Source organism: Pieris brassicae, chromosome 5 (genome assembly GCF_905147105.1).
Source record: "Pieris brassicae chromosome 5, ilPieBrab1.1, whole genome shotgun sequence".
In the NCBI taxonomy this organism is placed as follows: domain Eukaryota; kingdom Metazoa; phylum Arthropoda; class Insecta; order Lepidoptera; family Pieridae; genus Pieris; species Pieris brassicae.
This window is the reverse complement of record NC_059669.1, coordinates 19,724,676-19,752,660: the sequence shown is the minus strand read 5'-3', so window position 1 is coordinate 19,752,660 and position 27,985 is coordinate 19,724,676. Positions and strand designations below refer to the sequence as shown.

General features: G+C 33.8%; 1 protein-coding gene across 1 annotated transcript; it reads left to right on the top strand.

Moving 5' to 3' along the window:
- Positions 1 to 4: 4 nt before the first annotated feature.
- Positions 5 to 27,883, top strand: LOC123710461 (NFX1-type zinc finger-containing protein 1-like). Its single transcript, XM_045662359.1, has 28 exons — positions 5 to 140; positions 3,096 to 3,126; positions 3,347 to 3,397; positions 3,910 to 3,984; positions 4,909 to 5,501; positions 5,644 to 5,863; positions 6,907 to 6,952; positions 7,927 to 8,152; positions 8,828 to 9,001; positions 9,944 to 10,801; positions 10,940 to 11,095; positions 11,966 to 12,113; positions 13,735 to 13,818; positions 14,071 to 14,339; positions 15,196 to 15,342; positions 16,445 to 16,619; positions 17,076 to 17,218; positions 17,288 to 17,439; positions 18,084 to 18,267; positions 18,877 to 19,002; positions 19,373 to 19,501; positions 20,469 to 20,627; positions 21,169 to 21,397; positions 22,045 to 22,219; positions 22,573 to 22,684; positions 25,620 to 25,837; positions 26,068 to 26,366; positions 26,485 to 27,883. The coding sequence occupies exons 2-28, from the start codon at positions 3,105 to 3,107 to the stop codon at positions 27,195 to 27,197; spliced, it is 5,883 nt and encodes a 1,960-aa protein (XP_045518315.1). The 5' UTR covers positions 5 to 140; positions 3,096 to 3,104; the 3' UTR covers positions 27,198 to 27,883.
- Positions 27,884 to 27,985: the final 102 nt, after the last annotated feature.

Sequence of the window (27,985 nt, the reverse complement as noted above, 5' to 3'; positions counted from 1 at the left end):
ACTAATCAAATATTTCTTAGTTATGTCAGGTATAACTTATTAGTTCAAGTTGAATGCGTTATTGAGTTTAATATTTTAATTTGTAATACTTTATAAATTGTGCTTAAGAAAAGATTTCAAATTATTTGGAAGGCTTAAAAGTGAGTAACTTTTTTTCATTGTTTTGTAGAGTTATAATTAACTTAGTACATCAATCTTTGCCAGATAAGGCCAGTTTCAGCTCCGTATTAAGTTGTATTTTATGCAATTATTCTACATTTATTACGAGATTTCAGTCAATATTGTATTCTAAACAAATATTATACTTTGGGATGTGAAAGACAATTTCAACCGTTTCATTTTCATTATTGTTGCATGTGCTGTTTTGCACAATATTTCATTATTAATGATCATTCATATTGGTAAACCTCCATAGGTTTAATACTATGCTATTTAGGTTGCCATAATAAGCAATTTACCATAAAAGTGATTTCACCAATGACTATTTATTCAAGTTATATGTTATGCTCTAGCACTCATCCACATTCATAAAAAGTAAATTAGCCTTATTGCACTATAGAACTCCCTGTGTTTAGTTGTGTTTACATAGTGCTCCTTTATTAATTAAAAGAATAAAACTGTTGCATACTATTGTGGATACATTAAACTTTTGAATCTTCAAAATTCTATTCATAGGGATTTTCTAAGGTTGTTCATATAAAAGTATGGTTTTATTTTAATAAATTATTATAGAATCCACTATAAATATTATAATCAACTTAGCTTACAATATAGGCATTGTAACAAATATTAAGAATTTGTTCAATTTCTACTTGCTACTTAATTTGCTTCTTTCACAAATATAGTAGATATTTTTATTTATTTATTTTATAATTAACTAAAATTCACAATAACTGTAATTTTTAAATTAATAATCAACAACTTTCACCAATGATGCTATAAAAAAAAATAAAGAATATTCAGTTTTTTTATTATCAAGAAATTCTACATGACCATTTAAAATACACACATAATATATTTTAAAAACAAAACAGGACTGCATAGATTGTTTTTAGAAAAAATAAATAGTTTTCATAAATTTATTTAAATGTAAAAAAATAAAATAATATTCTACTAACTAATATTTCTAAATAACATTGTGTTGTTTAAAAACTAGCACTAAAGTACAGTTAAATGCTAGTTATTAATATAAACCAAAGCAAGTAGCAATTGACTTATAGTACTTATACATCTAATCTATGTATGTGTCGTTCGCGATTGATCGGTTCAAAAGAACCAGATCTTCAAATCCTCGCGAACGAATGGGTTGAAAATGATTCGTCCGCTCAATGAGGTCGCGACTCGCGGTGGGTCGTAGCGATCCATGGGAAACTGAGCTATGAGACTAAGTAACGAACGAACCAAGCGGGAGCCGACGATGCGGTATTTAAAATTTACGAGATGGACAATCGAATATGATACTTATATGTAGGTAAATTGTAGCTAAAATCTATTTTATACTTTTAGTTTGCTTCTACTTCAGTTTAATAAGATATTCTATGGCGATACAAATAAGGTTCAATCTTCAATATAGGTCGCGGTTATATTATTGTTGAACTACTTGAACTAGCCGATATATTTTGAAAATTTACTTTTATTTTTTAAAACAAAAAAAGGTCCCATTTCAATTTAATTTTTTAGTGCCATAGTCCTTTTACGGTTTGATTGCTAACGAAGTGGCGCGTGAAAATAATGTATTACGAAAGTTTCTCTTTATTAAAATAATAACAAAATAAGTTTAGAGTATTTCAATAATTTATATTTGTACTGTTTAAGTAGGTAGTAGATACTAGGTAGGTACACTCTACTTAAATTAAGTGAGGTAAATTAATAATTAACATGTGAAATGAATCTAATGCAAAATGATGCCAAGAAGTACGAAGTGAAAAGATAAAATCAATCGTAACATAACTAACTAATAATAATATTTTCAAATCTGACCCGATACCACCCGAAACGATTCAGTTCGAAATGACCTTTGGTTCGTTTGAACTATGAAATTGAATCAATCGTTTGATTGAACGGGTCGAACGAACCAGATCATTTTGTCAATGGCTCAGTGTTGATTCAGATCTTTCAGATCGAGCGAACGACACATGCATAATCCAATCTAACGAAAATCTAAGTATGAATGTTATAAATTTGACTGTTGAAATATAAGTTTTTAGTAATAGTTTTTTTTGCAAGGAAAATAGCTTTAATGCTTTAACTTAAATTTTATGACAACGTAATACGAGAGTTTATTAAATACGTACTTAGAAAATAATGAAATGTCTCGCAAATATTGACGCCTAAAATACATTATAGAATAAAGTAACAATGTGATTTCAAATGTCCAGGTGATCTTTAATTTGATTGACCTCTTTGAATACTCAAAATACTCTCAATCCGCGAAATAAAAAGTTGTTTCATTATACGTCCGGTGTCATTAATTTGTTTATATTATATTATAAGTCATAAGACATAACTTAGTGGGGCTGCTGTACAAATATAACCGGACGTCTAATCTAAACACACATTAACGATAACAAATATTGCAACTATTTCTCGGTAATATATTATTGTTTAACTGTATTCTTTGAACGAAATCAAAACAAAACAGTGAAAAAGTTGGTATATGTTTAATATAAAGGTATTTTTGAAAAATAAAAATTGTCGTGTGCCAATTTATTTTGTCGTTTAGATGAATTCTGCCCTAATCAAGTCTTTTCATACAGTATCCACCTGTATAGCGCAGTGTCATTTCTACTAGAAATGACACTGCTCTACTCTATTCTGTTTTTACCCGACAAATAAGTTGGCCAGCGTATATATAGTAGGTTTTCACAATTACATATATGCTTCAGGAAAAGCTTGGCCATGCTAAATCTGGACAAGTTTTGAGGCATGACCGCGCGTTCCCTCGGGGGGCGTGTATGATATACTATTTTAATATATTTTATTTCTCGTCAAAAATTTAGATTTTTTGTTTCCACGTTGTCAAGTGCTGTAAATTGTCAGTTGGACGACAAAAAAGCTGTACCTGATAAGATTAAAATATAGCATTATTTTTTCAGGCACCGAAAATGGATAGCGGTCAAGGACCGGGTATGTGTCCTGTTTATTTTGTTTTTGTTGACTATTATTGTTAATGTATCGAGTTCCAAATTTCATATAATATGAAATCAACAATAAAATTTTTATTGCGTATGAAGTACATATTACTTAAAATGTTTCTATTTTCCACATTTACATCAAGTTCTTCATTATTTATGTTAAATCACACGCATCTAAACTTTTTATTTATAAAACTAATATCTTTTTGCAGGTACGTCGCGAAATAACCACAATCGAGGTCGTAATTCGAAATATAGACCAAGTATGTAACTAAAATCAATTCATTATATAGCCTATACAGTATACACATGTAATAAATTTTATCTAAAATCTTTGTTGGCGATTAGAAAAGATAATTGGAATACTAAAAGATAAAATAAATAAAATGAATGTTTAAAATTGAGCATACAGTTAAGTAACTCTCTGTGCTACTTAAAAGAGAGTGATTTTCAACAATATGTCATACTGCAAGGTTGTCCATGCATCACACAATTAACAAACCATTTTGGCTAGAGAATATTTATAGTCGTTTGCTAACCCTCAATAATAAAGCTAATTCAATTCCATACTGTAAATAGTTAAAATTTACAAATCAAATAGGTTTTAGTTTTCTTACAGCACACAGCTTATTTAATTATAGTGATTTTCATATGGTGGTGAATGCCGTTTTTGGCTAAACTGAAAACTGACTTGGCCTAAACTTACTAATGTTGTCAGCTTATTTGTGTTCGTATTTCTGGGTGACTTCCAATTCGTTACTTATAAATATTTCAGATCCTCGCAAACCAAAACACCAAAAACCTACAAATCAAAACAGCGATACACGTCAAACACCAGGCGTCAGGCAGTGTAAGTTTTTCGAACACGCAGAATGGTATTGCTATTTTTATTAGTATTGGAAACAATTCTGTTGACAGACAAAATATATTGGATACAGGAATTTTCTTTTGTGTCTAAATTTGACGGCCAATCCTATTTGAGGGGTAACTCCGTTGTTTCCCCTATGCTTACTGCATATATTATTCAAGATGTTTTGCCAGTGCTTAACAGGTGGGCTGAAAAATTCGTAGTCCGAAATAGAAAAAATCTTTTTGAATAGAATTTAATTTGATTAATCAATATACATGCCTTCGATAGCGATGCGATTATAGAGATGGTACAGTTTTTCGATACCATTTTTATAGTACTTTAGCTTCAAAATAGGCTTCAGTTACGGCGATTACATCTTCAGTGCAAAATTTCTCTCCAGCGAGCATTCTCTTTAGACCCTTCGCGACTTTTTCCTGTTCTCAACAGAAAAAAGGCGCTAAGAGCCGAAGGTGAGGATTGACAGTTTTTGAGTGCAGTATAATTGGCAGCGTTGGCCTAGTGGCTTCAACGTGCGACTTTCATCCCTGAGGTCGTAAGTTCGATCCCCGGCTGTGCACTGGATTTTCTTTCTATGTGCTCATTTAACACTCGCTCGAACGGTGAAGGAAAACATCGTGAGAAAACCGGCTTCAAAAAGTCGTCGGCGTGCGTCAGGCACAGAAAGCTACCTGCTTGCCTATTAGATTAACAAATGATCATGAAACAGATACAGAAATCTGAGGCCCAGACCTAAAAAGGTTGTAGCGCCATTGATTTATTTAAATATTTATTTTTATATTCTATTATGCTGATTTTTATGTCTTCACGATTATATAACTTAGAGTTACGTGAAGTTTAAAGCGAAACTTACCGCTTCACCAATGGTAATCTTGAGATTACTTTTTATAAGTAATTTTTTTTTAGATAATGCGGCTCATTCAAAGTTTGACCACCATTCGGGCGAAAATAAAAACAAAAGGCGGCCTACATTCATTGGATATCAATTTCTATTTAAAGTCTCTCAGTGTGACAGCAAAGACATTATAACGGAATTTAATAAACATAAAATTGCCATCATGGATGTTCTGCAGAATCCAATTGAAAAATTAGATTTTTTCCCTATAATATTAGAAATAGCTAATAAAGTTTCGGACAGTAACTTTCCTCAATTGAAATTGGAATTTATCCTCGATATTTGCAATTCGAACTTTATCAAGTTACATCTTGTATTATATTTAGCAAATTTGCCTTATTGTGCGACGAAGAGAGATAATTTGTTGTATTGGAATGATCAAGTTAAATTTTGGAATAATTTAATTGTTTTACTTGAAACAATTACTGCTATATCACCGTTTACTGCGATGACCAGATGCAGGGCTCTTATAGAAGGTTCTTCAAAAGCTTGCATTGACTTACTTAAAGAAAGACACGGCTTTGTATTACCTGAAGAGTATACATTGAGACTACAGAATGTGAGAGATATGATCATGGAGCATGAAAAAGTTAAAGAATCAGAGGTAAGAACTTTTGTATAAAGATTGGCAATTTGTGATTCATCGGCGAATTGTGATAATGTGGGCAATTTGTCAGTATGATAAATGAACAACTAATCACTGTAATTGAATATTATATTTTAATGTAAATAATCTCTATTTCTAGGTATTAGAAAATCCTTCCAGGATACCTATGTGTGAAGGAGAACCACCGACATCATTTAGACAACTCTCTTTGTTACCAACTGAAGAAGATTTATTAGAAACACAGCCATTTCTACGTCCTAACATAGTTAAGGGAGCCTATAGTGATGTAGATCACTATTTAGACGTACAGTTTCGATTGCTAAGAGAAGATTGCTTTGGACCAATACGAGAAGGCATACGTAAGTAACAACTTATGTAAAAAGGGAGAATGTTAAACGATAGTCGAAGGTAAGGAAAACGAAACCCGTTTTCGTCTTTCGTTCTCCTGTAGTTAATTTTTTTAATATCTTTAAACTAAATATATCCTGGCTCTCGAATTATGTAATAGTATAGTATTTGAATTAGTAGTAGTACTCGTTAGTAACATACTAGTACAAAAATATATTCATATTGGTAGTCAACAAATTCTTCTGTAGTCTTTCAAGCTATTAATATTGTATTTTACAGCACTAATAAAATAAAATAAAGAACTGTATCTGGGTACACAATCGTTAGTCGATTGTTTCATCAAGTAAATACATATTTCGATAATTGTGTGTGGGTGTACCCACGTGTACGCGTATGTAATCGTTTAAATACTATTTAAATATAAGTTTTCTGTTTTTCTTTAAGGATATTTTCTTAATATATATAAATCTCCTGTGTCGATGTTTGTCCGCGATGGACTCCTAAACTACTTAACCGATTTTAAATTAAATTGACACACCCTGAGCAGTCTGGTCCAACTTAAAAGATAGGATAGCTTAGATCTTTAATTATAGTCGTAATTGTATTTTATTGCAAATTATTTGGCTATAATTAATAGACAATCACAATTATCTGTTAACTCCAAAAGATTCTAACAGATGTCGATACTTTTCGACTGGATTGAGTAAGTAATCAATAGATGGCACTGCCATGGTAAACCAACAAACGTGTCATATAAGCTACAATTCAATATCATGATTACCACATGTTATTGAGGCTAAAGTATAAATTAAATTTATTTTGTCGTAAACGAAATACCGTGAAATTCAATTATTTCTACTTTTTTAATTTTTGGTGTTAGCATAGCCAACCACGTGTTACTTAGACCGAAGTGTAAATCAAATTCAAATTATAGTGACTTAGTATTAAGGCTAACTAAAACCACATTAAGGAGAAACGAAGTTCGCGGGGGCAGCTAGTTTATATATAGAATTAACAAATGTTTTTTATTAACTTGCTATATTCATTATTTCAGAGCAATATCGAAAAGAGCCGAACAGGAGGCACTACGACAATATAAGGTAAATTCACTAAAATGCGTGATACAGTGTCATCGTTCCGATGACTGGTAATATGTTGAATTCCAAAGCATTTTTTTTAAAGTATTCAGTCAGGGTGCTGTTGCATGATAAAATATTTTAAAAACAAATACGAACATTTCTTTAATTTTACGTTTGAGGAGACAAGGAAGAAAATAAAAACAGGTGGAAACGTGTAAACCTACTCCTTTTTAAGTGAGTTTCACATTAAGAATATTATTCATCAGACGAGTTGAGAAAGGGTAATTATTCAACCCTGTGTGTGTCTTTGAATGTTGAGTTGAGTTATTCTAACCCTGGCTGAGGTTTTTAGGTTCCCCTAAGTGTTTTAGATTAATACACAAATACATTAATTAGTTCAGCGGTAAGTGCACATACCTAAGCCCAAAACTGTAGTGCCCTATGGCCTACTTATTTTGTTTGGTAATAAACCTAAAAATAACTTGAACCTATACTAAATTTTAAATTTGAATGAGCAAACCGCTTTCGCACTCCGATATTGATAGTTTTAAATTTTGATAATTATTTGCTTGCGCCAAGAACTACTACTACTCCGCTTAATTTTATTATTTCTGTTATATGTGCTATTTCTTCTACTGAATTTTCTACTCCTTCTTGCTTATACTTTTGTGACGTGTACTGTGTACAATAAACTTTCTTTCTATATTGTGCACTTTGGATTTTTAATTGTATCTAACCTACATTACATCACACCCACTATAAAACTACAAACCCCCCACGCCGCTTTGCTTCTTTCAGCGACTATCGAGTCTCGCACAACTTAGTCACAATTTAATTTTCCACGATACAGAAAATGTATCCATCTATAACTACATCACTGAAGACACGTGTTGCCTTACATGTCATTATTCGTTATAAGCCTCAAATACGCGTTTCCTAATTCGTTGTGTGGATTAGTTCTCCTCCGTTATTTTATTCTTGCTATTTTATTGCAGGATATTTCGAAACGTGCATTTTGCTGAACCTTACGTATCTGCAGTTAATTTTGGCATTATTATTGAGGTTGACAGACACACAAAAAAGAGCTTCAAGACTATAAAATGGGATTACAATAAACGATTCCTGTACGGTGCTTTGATACTCCTAAGCAAAGATAATTGTAAGAGCTTTATCGTAGCAACAATAGCAGATCGTGAGCCAAAATATCTTTCAAGAGGAAAAGTGAGTACACACAGTTGTAAATATTCTAGCATTTATTAACATATAAACGTACATTTAATTACAATGCCTTACTTTTTAATACGTGAGGAGGATAATTTCATTTTTTCTGACTTTCTGATTTACGTCACTACACACTTGTACGTTAAGTGACTGACATACATGAATAAATGATATTGATTTTTGGCGAATAGTATTAGCAATTATCTTATCATTAAAACCAAGCTAGGCCAGGCTTTATACTACCGAAAAGACAATTTTTCTTTGATTGAAAAATGATTCCTACAAAAATATAATACATTTATGTACTTATGTTATGTATGTATTTTTGAGAGCTTTGCTTACTTTTGCTGACATGAGGAGTGGGGGGGAGAGATAAATTGCAGTAAATCTGCTTACGTAATACTTGAACGGCCCCTTAGTAGAGGTATTTACATTTATGTACTTATGTATGTATTTTTGAGAGCTTTGCTTACTTTTGCTGACATGAGGAGGGGGGGAGGGGAAGATAAATTGCAGTCAATTTGCTTACGTAATACTTGAACGGCCCCTTAGTAGGGGTATTTTGCAAAACAGTGAACAGCAAAACATTCCCTGAAAACACTTACTTTATTTGAAGTCCTGATCCGAACCCGAACTCGGTTGGATTATTATTTATCTATAAGAAATTAATTTCAGATTCCAGTAAGTTTAATAACCGAGAGAAAACGTCTTGATTTTAATAAAGATGACAAATATATAATGATTGAAAGTGATGTTTACTTTGAGCCTTATTACCACGTACTAAAAGTTTTGCAAGATCAATCATTTCCTAAACACTTGCCTATGAAGAAATACATTGTGGATGTTGAGGTACGGCTTTTCTTTATTGTGATAGTCATCCGATGTCGTTATCGAAGTGGAAATCAAAGTGGATACATCGCTTTATCGGATTATAAAAACCTGCATGAAATATCTTAAGTTTGGTGGCAGTTGTTGTAGGGATGTTTACATATTAGATAGGGGAAAAAGTCTTTTCGCATTACAGTATGTATGAACTGGTAATAAAATCTCTTTGGCTATACTTTTTGTATCTTGCTGGTTTTGGTATCATTGAAAGTTTAAATTTTAAAGAAGATAATTCCAAATTCAAATTAGGAAAATGTGTTATTTATATTTATCTTTATTATTCTTAATTTTACTTTAAAAAATGTAAAAATGCAACGCAAGCCCCGAAAAAGAGTTGCGGAAACTATATTAAAAAATGCTAAAAACTTTTTCCCCAACCTATTATGTTAAATAACTCTTTGTTTGTGAAGATGGGTGTCAACTGGCTTGAATAGTATTAAACATAAGCTAACAGAAAATTAAGACATGCGACGCTGGTTTAACAAAAAAGTATCTTGATTTATTGAAAGGTTCTTCAATCTAAGTGACACTTACGTTACCTATAAAAAATATAATTGTAGTCGAACTATTGGATTGTATTGGCAACGAGAATGTTAAATTACAATTTATGTGTGTGGGAATCACTAAAGGGCTCATTTTGGCTTCAAGTGTGCTAACATTTGGTTTCCGCTTCTAATTATTAACTAATATATAAATATATAACTTAACTAATGTTAGCTTACATAACTCCCGTTAACATTATTTAACTCATAGACATTCTGTTCTCGTCGCCCGTGTTTCAGTTGATTAAAGTATTGATGATTTGCCATCAGGTACCACGATCTAATAGGGCGAAATGTGTGTCATTTGTAAGAGTACACATTTCATCTTTACTTCAATTACAAAAGACAAAAAAAATTGTTTCAGGCATCGTCAAAGGCTCCGCAATTCTTTGAGAATAAAAACATTGAAAACATTTTACCAACTGCCGAAGAAACCGGTCTAAATAACAGTCAATATGAAGCGTTTAAATTGGCGCTAACTCACGAATTTGCGGTTATTCAAGGCCCACCAGGCACGGGAAAAACCTACATGGGAGTAAAAGTAGCAGAGTACCTCTTGCGTAATTTACATCATGTGGACTGTCTTTTACTCATAGTATGCTACACAAATCACGCCCTCGATCAATTTTTAGAAGCGATTTTAAATATAACGGATTCTTTAGTGCGAATTGGTGGGCAATCGCGTTTAGATACAATGAAGCCATACAATCTTAATAACGTTCGAAGCAAAAATAAACACTCACATTATAATTCACTCTATTACGAAAAAAAGGATAAATTAAAACAAACAATTCTTCACTTGAAGCAGTTGCAAAATAATATCCTTGCATTGGATAGTGGTATTACCAATATTAATACTATGAGTTTGGTTGAAGAGAGCAAAGTTGTATGTGGCAACATTCGCGAAAGGTACTCGCAAGGTACGGCTACAACGTACTGTCTAGTTGATTGGTTAATTGAAAAAGTGAACATTAAATTTCATGTGGAACTGCCTGATATTCAATTCTTGCAAAATGAATTAAATGCCTTCTGTTCTAATACGGAAAATGATTATCGAACCATACATGATGATTTAGATGACTTCGTGATGGAGGATGCGTGTGTCAGCAACATTTGTGTGTTTTCCTTAAAAAATGAATACGAACGCGTCATTAAATTGATGACTAACAACGGCGATTACCGGGAAATATATAAAATATTGACAGTGATAGATGTATTTAAAGTAAGTTAATATTAAAATATATTATGATTATATTATTGCCGCTGTAATTTTTTCTTAATAAACTGTATTTTAAAAACTGCTTATAATATGGATTGTATTAAGGTCTTGTTGATTGTGTTAAAAGTGAATATGTTTTAGGAAATGAAGTCTCTTTGGGAACAAGATGAAAATGCGCATACTAATGTGGCTCGCGGTAATCCAACGAAAATGCCAATTTATAATCGTTGGAAATTATATTTTCAATGGGTTGCCAAATTAAAAATAAAATTACTAGAAAATGTTTCGACTTTACAGGTAAAGCAATCTTTACAAAAATGCCAGCCGAAAATTTATTTTGTTTTCCTTATATCCTATTTTTACAGTAATATCGCCCATACAAAGATACTTTTCAAATATCGCGCTTTTAAACAATAATTAGTGCATCATTGCCCCTGGTGAGAGGGTTTCAGCTTTGTCTGAATATTATAGCTTTGAATATGAGGGATGTTCCATTTAACTAGACACTTTAGTTGGCTTTTAACTGCTATGGCGCATAGTATTTTTTCGATATCACATTAATTAAAATACAGAATTTAAGAAATCTTGTCAATTTCAATTTTAATTATTAACACTTATTTATTTTAATTTAATTATGAAAGCCTAATCTTACTCAAAGAGTGTTTATATTTTATAATTAACATTAAAAACTTTAAACCAAACTTGATATATTTTACCTTCATTTGATTTTAATTCAATGAGCGTTAGTATCGGTAATCGCGATATTTCTATTAGAGTATCGGCTAAAAGGCGTATAGATGCATCCCTACTTAAAATATAATAACTAAAGTATTTTATAAAAAGCTAGGCTAATTCTTTGTCCGAGGTAGCTGCAGTGATATCGACTAACCTTTTTTTTATTTACTTAAAAAGCCTTATAGCGCTAGGACCCAACGGACCAAGGGTCTCTACACCGAATGGGACAAAATCAAATTCGGAAGCTAGACCCGTAATTCTGTATTTACATGCTTTATCTTCTTCAGTCGCTTTACTTAAATATACCACAGAACTTGATATATCGAAAACACGAGAGCAACAATAACAATAGTTCTTCAGGGTCTCAAGATTTATCACACATTTCTTTGTATAACATCGCGTTGTGTTTAACAGAATTTTTATGTTTTACAGGATAACGCATTAGCAGCTAAAGAAGAATATGACGAAGCTAGAATGATTCTAGACATAGATACCATCAAAGAGAAGAAGGTTGTAGGTATGACTACCACTGGTGCTGCGAGGTTACAAAAAATGATCAAAGAACTGGCACCACCAATTGGTATGCACTATTTTCCATAATATAGCGTTTGATTATTAGGTAAATGTATTGGATTACAAAAATCTGTATATGATTTAAAAATCTTTTTCAGTCATTTTTTTGTTTATACCTGGGTAACACTGAAAATGTTTAGAAAATGAAAAACGGCTTAATGTAGAATGTTGCCAATACTTTTATTGTTTTTCGAAGTTATCTCAGTTCTTCTCTACACATCGTCGCATTCGATGGAACCACTTCTATGGCTAAGTAAAGCGAATACCTCGAATTTTTTTTATAAAATAGGGGCAAACGGTCAGGAGGCTGAGCTTAAGTGAAATCGCCGCCCATGGACAGTCTCAATGCCAGAGGGCTCGCGAGTGCGTTGCCGGCCTTTTAAGAATTTGTTCGCTCTTATCTTTAGTTCTTGGGAATAAATGAAAGTCGCAGGGCAGGTACAGGATTGTATGGCGGATGACACATTATCTCGACACCTGCCATAGTCAAATACTCAACAGTCCGTTTTGCGGAGTGCGCTAAAGCATTGGCGTGGTGAAGGAGGATCCTGCTTCGAGAGCACTGCTGTCGATTTTTTTCCAAGATAACAGGCAAACAGCGATTGACATACCAGTCTGCGGTAACTGTCCTTCCATCTTCTAGCACAATTGTCGCGAAATGATTTTCTTTACCTTAGTTGGCCGATCCTTGAAAGGAAACACCCACTGAGCTGATTGACTTTTGGTATCGGGTTCCTAGCCATATATCCAGCTTTCATAGCCTGTACGATGTCAAATACAGCCGTCACCGCCGTTGACCTTATCTAACATTTGGCGACACCAGTTCATGTGAAAGTGTTTCTGGTCGTCGGTTAAAATATGGGGAATCCATCTGGTACAAAGCTTCCTGACGCCTAAATGTTCGTGTAATATTTTTTAAACTTGACTCATACCAATACCTAGGCTTTCCGTATCTACTGACAGGTCACTCTCTTATCTTCCTCTATCATGCTTCGCACAGCACTGATGTTATATACGCATAGTTGCTGTTAAAGGACGACCCTCACGCGGATCATCAATGAGATTGCTACGTCCATGTTTAAACTCGTTAAACCAATTGCAAATAGTGGCACGAGATTGGGCTTCATTAAGAAGTGCTAATCGCAGCTTTGTTGTTGAGTAAGCCCACAACGAAATTCATGATAAATCATTGACCGAAAATTTTCTCGTGTTAAGTTGTCATTGTCACGTGTAACAAGAGTTTTAGATTTGGCGCCAATTCACAAAAACAAATGACAAATGAATGCAATATACTACATTAGGTTGCCAAAGAGTTCTAAAATTGAAATTCAAAAAAGTTTTCATAAGCAATGTTTCAACATTTTCAGTGTTACCCACGTACTCGTATTCTAATAATATTGCGTTGATTATATTGATAACTAACTGTCCCGGCGAACTTCGTTTCACCGTATGATTTTTTATAAAATATTTTACTATGCTACCCCATAGGGTTTTCCTTGCATTTTTTTTCTCTCTACACCAACCTGCCTCAGAGTTCAAGGAATACTCGAATTGGTCCAGACGCCTTATTAGAAACATATTTTACGATTAATTTTTATTTATAAAGATATAATATTTTGTGTGTTTAGTTATTATTGAAGAGGCTGCTGAAGTATTGGAACAACACATAATTACAACGCTTCATAAGAATTGTCAACATGTTATTCTAATTGGTGAGATTGGGTTTTACTTTCATATGACATATTTTAGTAATAAATATAAAATAAGCCAAATGGCCCAAGCCAATTATATCCAATAGAAATAAAAATGTATGAAACATCTGTCAAAGTCATAGGTGTTGTTAAAAATTGCAGACACTATATTACGTAATATGACCATTTCGCTTCTTGATTTGATTCAAAAATAAAAATGGCTAAAATATATATTCGCTCGGTTCTTTGACGTTATCATTTAACGTTGTTCAGGTGATCAACAGCAATTAAGGCCTTCTGCTGCCCATATGGAGTTGGCTAGGCATTACAACATTGAAGTGTCATTGTTTGAACGTATGATCAACAACAAAATACACAGTCGCCGGTTGGCGGTACAACATCGTATGAGGCCAGAATTTTCTGCCCTGATATCGCCTCATATCTACCCTGACCTACAAAATCATGCGTCAGTTGAAAATTTTCCTAAAATCCGAGGAATGAAAAAGAACCTGTTCTTTTACACTCATGACAATCTGGAAGAGGTATTTTTTTTAACGTTAAATTTTTTTTTAATGCAATGTAACTAAGATAATATACTGTTTCGAATTCTTCGTGATTTTAACGGATTGAACTGTGCTTATCCAGAGCTGGATTTATTCGGTAGTGGGCTGATCGGTTTTAGAGATAGCATCCTGCCTATTTCGAACCTAATTCGCTGTTTTGCTGATTTTTTTTTCTTTTTTTTCTGCTTTACCAAAAATTTCTGATAATTTTATTGTGTGCTTATTTTATCTTGTATATGTTTTAATTGTTTTTTTTTTGTAACACATATGTTTACTTCAATTGTCATACACTTTACAAGGAAGATTTTGTAAAATATGCCGTAGATTGAGTACTTATGTATGGTGTGGTACTTTAATAAATAAATATAAAAACAGTGCTCCACAGAATTCACCATTTGTTTGAAAAAAATATAGAAAAGCTTGTTAAGGAAATAATTAGTCTGTTATATCAGTTATCTTCTTTTGGCGCGTTAGGGGAAAATGCTGAAGTATTTTTTTCTATTGTTAGTGTCGTTTTTTCTACGAACCTTAGAATAAGGCGATTTTTTTTAAAGACTTTTCTTGTTAAACTAAAGAAATATAACTTCGAACGTGTTATGTACACACGCGTTTTTTTAATACATTTAATTAAAGATTATTGTGTTTAGAATGTTTACCATTTATTATGAGTTTTGATGAAAAAAAAACATCGTCAGGAAGCCACCATGCCTTAGACACAAAGAAGGCCGACTGAGCGTGTCAGGCACAGAAGGTTCATTAACCAACTTGCCTGTTTGAAATGATCAAGGAACGTTATATTGCCGTTGGTATAAAGGATAAACGATATTTATTTCAGACAGGAAATGATAGCACAAGTAAATTTAACAGCAAAGAAGCAGATGTAGCACTAAGACTAGCAAACTACTTAATGCAGCAAGGATACAATTCTGAAGACATAACGTTACTATGTTGCTATGCGGCACAAATGTTTTACATGAAGCGGGTAATAATTCATAAAATATACTTATCCACATATTATTAACATATACAAATGCGGCCCCTGTCCGAGAGAAGGCCTCCTCCAACATCTTCCGTCCTATTTTATTTTTTGCCATCAGCATTAAATTTGTATAAATACGGGTGTAAATGTCAATGCCCCATCGCCACTTCGACAAGGCTAAACACCATCCCAATCCGCTGGTGCGTAAAAGCATCAATTACTACCCCTTCCCGACAAAAAAGGCTCGTAGGAGGCCTCGACATACAGTAACGGAACTGGACGATCCAATTACCGTAGCTAACAATAAATTTAAGCCGCCCGCGCGGCCAATAATAGTGAAATAGCCAAACACAGATTAGGGTAAAAAACCGCCTTCACCGGGGAAGGCGAGGACCTTTACTTCGTATTTCGCTCACTCCAGTGAGCTTCCGTCCTGCCCTTCAAGCGATTGACCACCCCGCGACGGCCCAAGCCGAGGTTCGAGTGTCACAGGAGACACCCTTGCGTTAGCCTGTAAAGCCCTTAAGGCCAACAGCAAGATACCATTAAAAAAAATGCCCCATCTGAGAGATGGTGAAAGTTTTTGATAAAAATGTACTAAAACTGACCGTTGTATGAGACTATTGTCATCGTGACATAATGCCACTTATTTGTAATTATTTTATTTACTCGGTTTTGACACATTCCAAAATACCGCGAATTCTAATATATCTGTCACCAAATGACCTTTTAACCAGCGCCTCAAACAATGAATAAAATAATACATATATTTGTGTCAAAACCTTCGTTATGTCGGTCCAGCCTTTCTCGAGTTTTAGCGCGACAAACGAAGAGCAAATAATTTTTATATATGTCTATGTTGAATTGACCATTTTATTAAATTACTATTTCTACTGTTGAGCCATGCTATATAAATGAACAGCACCCGAAGTTAGAGTTAAGGCCGCCTTACCTACTGTACAAAAAATTATGTAGGTCGTAGCTTCGTAAAGCACTTGAAAATTTTCTATAGAATGGCTCGTCTTGTTGTCCAGTCTAATTAAATCGAATTAATTTTATTAATTATGTTTTATCTATAGTACCATAATGTAAGACTTCGTTCTAGGAGAAGAAGAACTACGTCCATTTGGATAACGTAAAAGTGACAGTCGTTGATAACTACCAAGGGGAGGAATCGAAGATAATTATATTATCACTAGTGAGAAATAATATCGATAACAAGATCGGTTTTTTGGCTACTCCTAACAGAGTTTGTGTCGCCTTATCGAGAGCTAAAGAAGGTTCGTAGAGCAAAACACTTACGTAACACTAACGTTACCTAACTATATACCTATTGTCTTTTGTTAAAATGGCTTTTACACATTAAGAAAACACTTTTTAAACAAATTGAAGCTATGTATTATAAACTTATAATTATTTACATAATTTTATTTTTTTCCGACGTTTCGCGTGCTTTACAGCTTGCGTGGACACGAAAGCTATGTATTATTATTAAAAAATATCAATTTCCAATCCTTTAAAAAGTGTTTTCTTAATTATATACCTGTTTAAATTGACTTGATTATCTTGTTTGAAAAAAAAGTCACACAACCTCTATCTGATCTCTCGTCTTTATCTTCCTTTCGTCAGTTTTCTTCTGTTCCTAACAAACTGACCTGCTGGGGAGATTCGCCCTTAGGGTAGGTCTTACACCACTCACTAACAACTTAATTATTGATTTATATCGTGTGATTTAGGGTTCTACATATTTGGAAATATAAATATGCTCAAATCGCAGTCTGAACTTTGGAAGAATATTTCTGCAACTCTCGAGCAAGAGGACTCTGTGGGTTCAAGTATTGAGCTACAATGTTTGTTCCACCCGGAACAAATAACAAATGTATGTTCGTTCCATTTTAAATATTTGTAAATCTCATAAACAGGATATTATTGTTTATATTATTTGTAGATCACGACAGACGTCGACTTCGATAAGGTACCTGAGGGTGGATGTTTGTTAAAATGCAATTTAAGTTTATCATGCGGACACGTGTGCCCGCTGGTGTGTCATGGCTACGATAGGAATCACGAGAAGATAACATGTATTGAGAAATGTGAAAGGTAAAAAAAATTTTTTTTTTCAAATTGCTTAGGTTTTGCGAAATCGCCAACTTTAGAGATACTGAGGGATCGTTTAATCGTCATAGTTTAATAGATATAAAAGTCAGTTGGAACGGATTCGACTTACGGTCCTTCAACAAATGAGCGTACAAATTCTTGAAAAGCCGGCAACGCTCTTGCGAGCCTTCTGGCAATGTAAGTGTCCATGGGCATGTATCAACATCAGGTGAGCCTCCTGCCCATCTGCCGACTTACAGTATACATTAAAAAAATTACATGTAAAATGTTTTATGTAATTTAATTATGTATAATATATAAGAGAAGACAAGAATCACTGTAACGAGGAACCTTTTTGTTGTCTTTTATAATTATGCAACTTATTGGTTAATGCGTGCTTTACACTCTATGGCAACTTTACAAATACGTGTTATAGAAAATACCTTTGTTATAACCTAAGCAGTGACCTTTGTCGTATATTACGATATGCGATATGTTTCTGTTTTATTGACACTAATCAAATAGTGATTTAAAGTAACGCATGAGTGGACAAAACAATTTCACCCTGTATAAGAGGTTTTTGCATTTGTCATGTATATTCATACATCAGAAAAGGTGAACGAATAAACACGGTTCGAAATTTCCAGAAAAATTTGCGAAAAGCAACATGTTTGCCCTCTGCGCTGCGCAAGACAATGCGAACCTTGCAAAGTTATCCTAAACAAGAAACTGCCATGTACTCATTATATGGATATTTGGTGTTCTACCGAACCAAAAGACGCCAAATGTCTTACTACAGTTTCCGTCATCCTACCCCATTGCGGCCATGAGGTAAGAAGAGTATTTGATTCTGAAATACATAACCTGTAGGGCGATTCTCTAAATGTATTTCAACGAACTGCGTCTCAAAGACACTTCATTTGTTTTTTCTTCTCGTTCCTAACGTGTACAAGTTACCTAATAAATACATTTTAAAGTTTTTTGTAGAATGATTCTATTATATAAAAAAAGAATGTTTAGTCGGAAGCTTAGATTAACTTATTTATTCGCCATCAAATGTTGGCCTATAGCTAGTATACCGTCTCTAAAAATGAAAAATTTCGATTTATTATGGATTGATACGCCAAAACATCAAGTCACCAATTGGACAACATATTTACGTAAATTAATTTATTAATAACTAACTGTTCCCGCGAAGTTCGTTGAATTTGAGGGATTGTCGTGCATTGTTCTCTTGACAAAAACCTTCCTCAGATTTCAAGAAAGAAATAAAACAAAATCATTCGATTTGGTCCTGCCGTCTTTGAGTTTAGCGCCTAAGGCTGTTGCTAACAACACAATTTGCGATTCTATACACATATGCTACAGGGCTTAATCCTTAAACCTTATTAAAAACTGACCTACCCTTTTAAATATAAATGACAATAATTATTATTTCAGGCACAAAAAGCATGTTATGTAGATTTGGACTTCGTAAAATGTTCAGTACCGTGTAAGGCGCGAATGAATTGCGGACACGTGTGTGAGAAATCCTGCCACGTCACAAGCGACCCGTATCACGAAGCGGTAATGTAACGGTTTAATTGCATTAGAAATAAATAAAATGATATGGTAGCCAAAATCTAAAATGCAGATAGACAAAAGGACGTACTTTCCAAACCACCAACCAACCTTAGATCCTGAGACATCTTTGTGTTATGTAAAATATTTATCTGTAATTTTATTATTATGATCTATAATATATGAGAGAAAACATTAATTTTATATAGAAAATACGTTTATAATAGCTAAGCAGTGACCTTTTGTCCTATATATATTATTTCATTACGATATGAACTTTGTGTTCTAAAACGTTTAAAAGGTCAATAAATTATATAAATAACACTTATTTTTATCTTTAATTTTGTAAAATGTTGTGTATATATTACTATTTTAGACCAAGTGTGAAAAGCCATGCGCAAATGTCAAAAAAGGATGTACCTTCACGTCAGAGATCGAAAACGAATCGCTTGCGCATCAATGTCAAAAAATGTGCTATGAAGAGTGTGATGAGTGCAAAGTAGAGGTGAGTAATGTATAATGGACTTATTAAAATCAATATACCAATGGCGCTACAGCCTATTAGGTTTGCACCTGAGATATCTGTAACTGTTTCGTGATCAGCCTTCCGTGCTAGATACGCCGTCGACCTGTTGGATCTACTCGTAAGTCAGTGGTTTTCCAACGGGACCACGCCACATAGGGACCGGTGATTTGGTTGCTTATTGCAATTGGAAAATGGCCTCGACGTTTTTCAGTAAGGGCCGTTCAAGTATTACGTAAGCACTATAGCCTATGGGGGAGTCTTTGATTTTCTTATTTGGTGATGACGTCAACAGTAACTATTTACTTTCTTTCACATATATAACATTATAAACACAAGTCACAACACGTTTTCTGCTAAAAAAAACTCCCTTTGTCGCTACTCCCCTCTTTGAAGACAGTCTCCTTATAGCCTCAGCTAGCATCGGAATACTGGGCGTTGACATATCGAATGACGTTCAGTTTCGTGGTCATTTGGAGGGAAAGGCTAAATTAGGCTCCAAAAAGCTTGGTGTGCTCAGCAAGGCGAGACGGCATTTCACTCCGGGCCACCGTTTGAAATTCTAAAGCGCTAATTCGGTCCTCTTGGAATACTATTCTCACCTCTGGGTGGGAGCTCCCCAGTACCAGCTCCTTCCACTTGACCATATTCAAAGAAGAGAGATTCGAATTGTGAACGACCAGTCACTTCCCATGCGTCTTGATCCCTTGTCGTTGCATAGAGGTCTTTCTGCATCTTCTACATCTTTACCATGGAGAGTGGTCAGAGTTGTTCGATCTAATACCTGCAGCTGAGTTTCACTATCGGACGTCAAGAAAAAGTGTTTCGTTTACAATTTCCTAGTGATTTCACTAACTTTCGTCGGTTAACTGTTGGATGGGTTAACACTTGATCGATATAAAAAACGGTATACCGAAAGTATAATATTTTTTGTCCACTCATTATTAAGGTAAAGAAGAGAAGGACCACATGCAAGCATTTGGAGCAAGTTCCGTGTAACGTCGACATTAATACTATCAAATGTAAAAATAAATGCGCACGCAAACTAAAATGCGATCACTTCTGCAAGAAGATGTGTAACGAAAAATGCGGGGACTGTGATCAACTGGTGAGTGCGTTTCCATATTTTACCGACTCCAAAAAAATGTGTGGTTTTAGCTCGTAGAACGAAGGCCGAATTATGCTTATTTTAATTTTGTTTGAGATAAATATTTAAAGGCTTGGTTCAGCGGTCGAGGAACCAAGGTCCGCTCAGTGTTTTTGGTACCTATAGCAATAAATGTTGTCAATCTATGAAAAAATCGTATTTACAACTGGCGAGTGGAATTGATTGGCAGTGGTCTTTCCTGGGATATAGAACCTCCAATTTATAATAAAAAGGCCGTTCTCCGCTCATAAAGGCCGGCAACGAGTTACATGGAAGTCCATGGGCTCGGCGTCTACCTTTTATGTCTTCACTTGTATTTCCCCCATCATAAAAAAATAAACATAGACACTTATCATCTTAAAAAATTATAATACTTGGCTTTTAGAATTGAAATAAAAATGATTTAACCCGAAATAATAACAAATAGTAACAGTCAGGAAAGACAGTCTCTGTTGCTGATATGATGTATTTAATCCTTTTAACAATCTTTTTTAACCTTCAGGTCAATAAAGTTATACCAGGTTGTAATCATGTCGAACGAGTTAAGTGTTCCGTAGAACCTACTAAAGATAAATGTACGCAACAATGCAAGCTCTTGCTAGAATGTGGCCATGGATGCCTCAAGCAATGTAACCAGCCATGTGATGCACGTGAATGTGAGGAATTTAGTGAAAAATCGACTACAGGCTTATGTGGCCATAAAATAATAATACCATGTAAAATGGCAAAGGGTAAGTAACAATTATACGTTTAATACATGCCATAAAAAACCTTGCGGATATTTTTTACATAATTAAGATGTGTGCAAATTACAATGAACTGAATTTCAAAAAGACTTCTTTCTAATCCAATGTCTTTATCGAGACGTATTTGCTACGGTTTCTCTTCGAGTTAGTTTTACAGCCTTATCAAAAAAAAATACGGCTCGTAAGCAGTCAAGACATGTATTAATAAAACCAAACGTTAGTTGACCACAGACAAAGAGATTTGTTGAGGAAAATGGTGTCTTATCATGAAAATAACTGGTTAGCGTCTGTAAAACATAATTTTAAAAATTATTACATCCGTTTAACTGAAAGCTTCCTTAACGAATATGTATTTATTTATTTTCCCACATACTTATTCTATATTTACATAAACTGACGTTTTAAAGCTGTCATGATGGCGTTAATATGGCAATAGACTAATAATATAAAATCTGTACTGTAATCTCGATGTGGTAGTTTCGTGCTATATTGTTATAGTCTTTGTAGCAATCGATCAGAAATAAGTTTACATATTTATATTATTTACATATTATTTATTTGTTTTGTTTTGAGGCGTAAATTATTTTTATTATTATAAATTTATAATAGTTTTTATTCCGATTAAATTACAGATGATCCAAATGATCCTAGATTCAAGAAACAGCTTCTACGTTATTGTAAGTTCCCTTGTTCAGCTCTTTTGAGTTGCGACCATCGTTGTGAAGGCTCGTGTTCTAAATGTTATCAATTTCGTCTGCACGCACCCTGCGCCGCCAAATGTAACAAGGACATCATCTGTGGACATCGGTATTATATTAATTTAAAACTGTTTGGTAATACTTAACTGGCCTTAGGCTTGGGACAACATCACTTTTCATCAGGCGTGACACACTAACTAATTTGCATGAAGATAGTAACGTAACGTAACGAAGCGTGAGCTTATGTCATTCCCATAAAATTCCTGTTGACAAATGGTTCTGTCTCGAGATCCTTGTGGCGCCAAATTTTTGTTCTTATTACTTGTCAAAGCAAAACAGACAACATCGGTAAGTATGAATTTTGGCATTTGCTGGGTGATGGCAATACAAACATGCTTTATGTTGGGCCACTGTATGGCCGTCTCGTCGGAACGTTGACTGATATTATTATATTTTCAATAGGTGCGTTGAACCCTGCAACGAGGTATGTCCGCCTTGCAACAAGCCTTGCGAAGTAAGCTGTCCACATTCGAAGTGTAACAACAAGTGTGGTAGCCCATGTGTATTCTGTAAGGTAAATTTGATAAATTATTGTTTAGTATGTACATATATGAGTCATGTAATATCAAAAACGGCATCCTCCATTTCACTTACATTTGAAATAAACATGAAAAACGTTTTTTTTCAATTATTATTTTGGCAAAATGGTTAACAGTTTACAAAATATACTTCATAGTTTTATTATTTAGTAGTTTGAAGCGATTTAATAGCGGTAAGGAGAAAATATTGAAAGAAATCGTTAAAAAAAACATAGAGATTGCCGACTTTGTTACGCATTATTGGAAATAGCCGGGTTTGATAGTAACTGTGTTGGAGACTGCCATTTTTGAAATTAAACAATGAGTGAGTAAATTATCTTGATACTTTGCGAAACTGAGTCTTTGATTTTTTTTGATATAAAGAAAACTCATAAAATATTTTAATTCTTATGTTGACAAAACTATACGCAGCTAAATCATGCCCATCTAGGTAAACAGTAAAACATTTTGAATGTGCTTATGTACGCAAAAAAATGTTGTAATATTTAAGAACATTATACTTTTAATCATAATAAAAAATAATCATATTCGTAAAAAAGGTTCCTCATTCTGATATTCACATAAAATCTCATCTACATCAAGTATTGCGTTAGAACTTGTAGTTCCATCTTCTGTATTCTCTAAAGTCTCAAATAAAGATTTATAAAACAACAATTCCTCATCTTCAATCCAATTTTCTCGTAATGTTTTATTAATATTTTTTTTACATCTGTTAACTTATTTGTGTTTACGCGCCCAGAATAAATAATTTCACCAACATGTCATAGTCATGGTATCAAAGTTTTTTTTTTTTTGTTATCCCTCTATAAATATCGTCGCTGACTTTATAGATCAAGTCTCCCTTTACGACGACATCAACTGTTATCTTTGTCTTTTAAAAAAAAAACTTAAATTTTTGCAACTGAAAGTGCCACTGACCGACATCTTTAACACAAGTCTTCCTAGCGCTTCTCCAGTACTTTGAAGTCATCTCCTAACTTAAAAACAGTACTGTAATTTTCTATAATGGTCAAGTATTCTTTGGAATGTTTTATTATCTCTCGTTTGCGTATATCTTTTCAATCATTCCAAATACTCGATCCGATGGTATAAATGAATGTCCTACAGGAAACGCTATTTCAACAACTTTTACGGTTTCCGGGGCATAATTTGTCAGCCACTTAGCTATCATGGTCACCATAGTCGAGTTTTTATTTTGTCCACCGCAGCCATCCGCAATCAGACGTACTGATTTTATTCCAATAAAGTCTGTTGAACGAAGTCGGTGGAATACAACAGAGGCAATTTCATTTGAGCCTTTCGCAAAAGTGTCTTCAGTCCAGCAGTACGCAAAGGTATTGTCCATGAAAAGTTTTGTTTTAGAAGTGCTCTGAATAACGGTACAGTTATATAGATATAATTGTCTAGAATAATAAGTGGTTTGATCAGGAAGTTTAGGCATAGGACAATTTTTTTGACAATCAAAACAAAATGTCATCACATCAGCATATTCCTCGCGAACTAAATCATAAAATGCTTTGGCTCGCAATTTGTGAACTCTTCTATCCATCATAATATCATTTAGTTTTGATATATCTTTTTCTACTTTTATTAATTCATCATGCTGCAAACAAGTTGAGCAGACGTCTGTTCGGGGAGATCCAAATCCTAAATAAATCAAAAGTTATAACCAAAAACAATATTCAACTACCAAAATTGTGTAAGCACTATATACGTACCTTGACCGTTTCTTGGGGCTTGCTACTGAGTAGCGATTGCACAATTCTAGAACGTCCGCACTCTTTGTCTCTTTCGCACGTTGCTCCGTCCTTGTACGGCGTTCTAGAGTGCTCAGTCTAGTTTCGAGAAAGTTCTGATCTTCTCTCTCTCTCTCTCGTATCATTTCGTCTTTGTCTCACACCTAGAAAGTTTGGTCTAAAATATTCCTTCATCAAAGGGTTATACCTAGGCCTGAAAACGGGTCTCCTGAAAACTGCACCACTCGACTACACATGTTCTGAAACTGACTGAAAAAATGTTTCAGCTTCCTGAAAACTAGGGTAACTTTATGGAAATTACAATTTTCTAATATGTGATTGACCCTCTCCGGAAACGGTCAGAAATCATATTACAGCCTGCTGAAAAGTTCTCTAACTAGTGGAAAAATCTAGAAACATTGAAGTCGACCCGTTTTCGTAACAATATCATAGTTAATATGTTTAAACTTTAATGCACATAAGTTATATTTAAATAACATTATAAGCCAAAACGTCAGACAATTATTGGAAATAATATCATACCACGCACGAGCTGTGTGATGATGGCACATAAACCAGAGTGAGGAGGAGGTAGAGAATAATAGATGGAGAGGAATAAAATCGCGGAGAGGTTAATAACGGCATCATGCAGCTGCATGTATTAAAGTTTATCGATTTTTTGTTACTTCGGCGTGTGGAATTCGTCACATAAAATATTTCTCGTCATCCTTGAATTATTTTCTTCAAAATAAAATCCAGGCACACTCGAGAATATCGACATGATCGTTTTTTTTACAACTTTGCAGCCCTCTCCGTTCTTTACGTCAGATTAGTAATATATAAACATTTTAGCGTGTAATTAACTCACCCTAAGTTAATCTGACGCGCTCGAGAATTTCTGATGATGACTTTTTTTACTAATCTGCCACGCTTTAGTAAATCCCGAAATCCCCGCCCGCAAATAGTCTTTTTCCGATTATACTGAAATGAGTTTTAGCAAAAAGCAGTAAATACTCGCTCGCTGTAGTAAATGTAAATTTAGATATTGCTGTTTTTAATATTGACTTTCATAAGTGTACAATATGAACAAATTTATTTATTTGTTGCCTTACCGTACTGACTCTAAGATTTATTTTAATTAGCTTTATGCCTATATAATTATATCATATCGCAGGAAAAATGTGCACGCCGGTGTCCTCACGGGCAGTGTAACAGGCTATGTGGGCAGCCATGTTCTGTTGCTGCTTGCTCAGAGCCGTGTCCCAAAATGCAAAAGTGTAAACACCCTTGCCGAGGTCTGTGTGGCCACCCTTGTCCAAACGTCTGCAAGATTTGCAAACCAGACGACTTTCCTAAAGATTTTCTGGGTGATGATTACGAAGATGATGCAAAGTAAGTTATATTATATTGATCTTTCAAAAAAAAATTATATTAAACTTGTAATACCTACGTTAGTAAATATAGATAGTCACTGACCCTATTAAGTGTCTTTAGCGTGTGTCATCGACAGATAAAAAATTACAGATACCAGAATTACCGAATTATTGATTTTATTGCTCGGTTTAATAACAAATAGAAAAATAAACCTTCTGTATGCGAAATATTTGTGTATGTTTTTTCAGGCTCGTCTTGTTGGAGGACTGTAACCACATCATTGAAGTAGAAGAAATGGACACATGGATGTCCAGTAAAATGGACACAATAGGAATAAAGACATGTCCAAAATGTCGAAAGCCTATCTTCAAGAGCTACCGCTATAAGGATATTATAAACAATATATTTAAATTCGATATAAATCCCGTTAAAGAAAAGGTTTACGGGAGTAAACGAGATATTACTGTGAAGATGGAAGAACTAAATAATAAATTACAACATATATATTCGGAGGATATAAAGGACATATTAATTCATCCAAATCCTGGTGTGTTTACATTGTTTTTAACAAATCTTTTTGGGTAGAGATATGGAATAAATAATAATTTCTAGACATCATAATGATATGATATCTGTATCTATTAATAATTTTCGCTTCTTTTCAGCTTACCCTGAACGAGCCTATAATGCGTTAATGAAGTATATTAAAAAGAACAAGCGACTTTCGCTTATGCAAATAGAGATGAGTTTAATATATAGTAATATACTGGAGATTCTATTAGAAAAACGAATTATTTATTTAAAAGTAGCAAAACATTTCAAAGCGGAATTTACCAGTCAAATTAACGACATCTGCCGATACCTAATTAGGAATGTAAAAAAAATAAATTATCAGCAACAGCAAGATATAAATTGTGAGATCAATCGTTTACACGCTACAATTCAATATGAGAAGTTGGTAAGTAGTGTCTATACGCTGAAAAATCAACCGGATATTTTGAAAGCTATCGAAGATACTGAAAGGATAATATTCAGTATCGAAACATTTGACAAGGAAAAAGGCACAGCTGCCTTAAAGTCGCTGAAAGATGTGATCAAATCGAACATGGTGATCGTATTTGAACAAGAACGGACAATGATTGTCAAAGCGATCGGTTTGAAAGCCGGGCATTGGTTTAAATGTCCGAATGGCCATTTCTATTGTATTGGTGAATGCGGTGGAGCTATGGTGGTCGGGAAATGTCCCGATTGTGGAACGGCAGTAGGCGGAACTAGTCACACCTTGTTGCCTAGCAACTCCCACGCCAAGGAAATGGACGACTCAAAATTCCCGGCTTGGTCTGAACAAAATAATTTAGAAAACTTTCAACTTGACTAGTATACCTTAAGGTGTCATTAATTACGGCTCCTGTAATAGAGCACACATAATGGGGAAAGATTTTGAAATATGCATAAGTTTAATTTGTTCTCGTCCTCAAATAATGTTCAGTAACCGCACGTCAAAATACTTAACGGTTTTTAAAAAAATATTATTCGACAAAACTTTTTTATTATTATTTCTTAAAATCTAAACAATTATTTACTTGGAGTAATAAAAAAATAAAGTATAAAGGCATAAAAATGTATTTGCTCATTTGGCACCCATAACTAGTCTGATGAGCTAAACAACTCATATTTTTTGTGTAATATAAGACACTGTTTTCGTTATTGTTTTATGATTCTATTACATTATTTTAATTGAAACCCTAAATTCAATAGTTTGTTTTTATTCTATGATATAATATTTCTTTCAACCACTATGATGACATAATTATTTTAAATATAAAGTTTTTAATATGTTTTTCCAACAATATTGTGACTGTGAGTTCTGCAAGTATCAGAAATATATTATACATCTTAATAAATCTAAAACAGTTGTTACCCATTCGACACTAAAACGGTACTGAGGTGTTTGTTCAGGTTGGTGGGGTCATTTTCTTTCATTATATCTTTATTATATTACTAATATGCTTACGAATGTTAATCCGCTTATTACTTAGGCATACAATAAATATTTCATAATTATTTGGTTTTTTTTTACCTCGATTAAAACTATTAAGGATATCTGATACGTTTCTATGAATTAAAGCTGCCTATGAAACCGATTTGAGTATAATAAAAAGAATA

What these genes read in the sequence shown, in the direction of transcription:
- LOC123710461 (XM_045662359.1), top strand. Translation starts at nt 3,105, where the DNA reads ATGGATAGCGGTCAAGGACCGG. An exon ending in AAAAAGTTAAAGAATCAGAG is followed by an intron (nt 5,502 to 5,643) that starts GTAAGAACTTTT and finishes CTCTATTTCTAG; the next exon opens with GTATTAGAAAATCCTTCCAG. An exon ending in ACCAATACGAGAAGGCATAC is followed by an intron (nt 5,864 to 6,906) that starts GTAAGTAACAAC and finishes TCATTATTTCAG; the next exon opens with AGCAATATCGAAAAGAGCCG.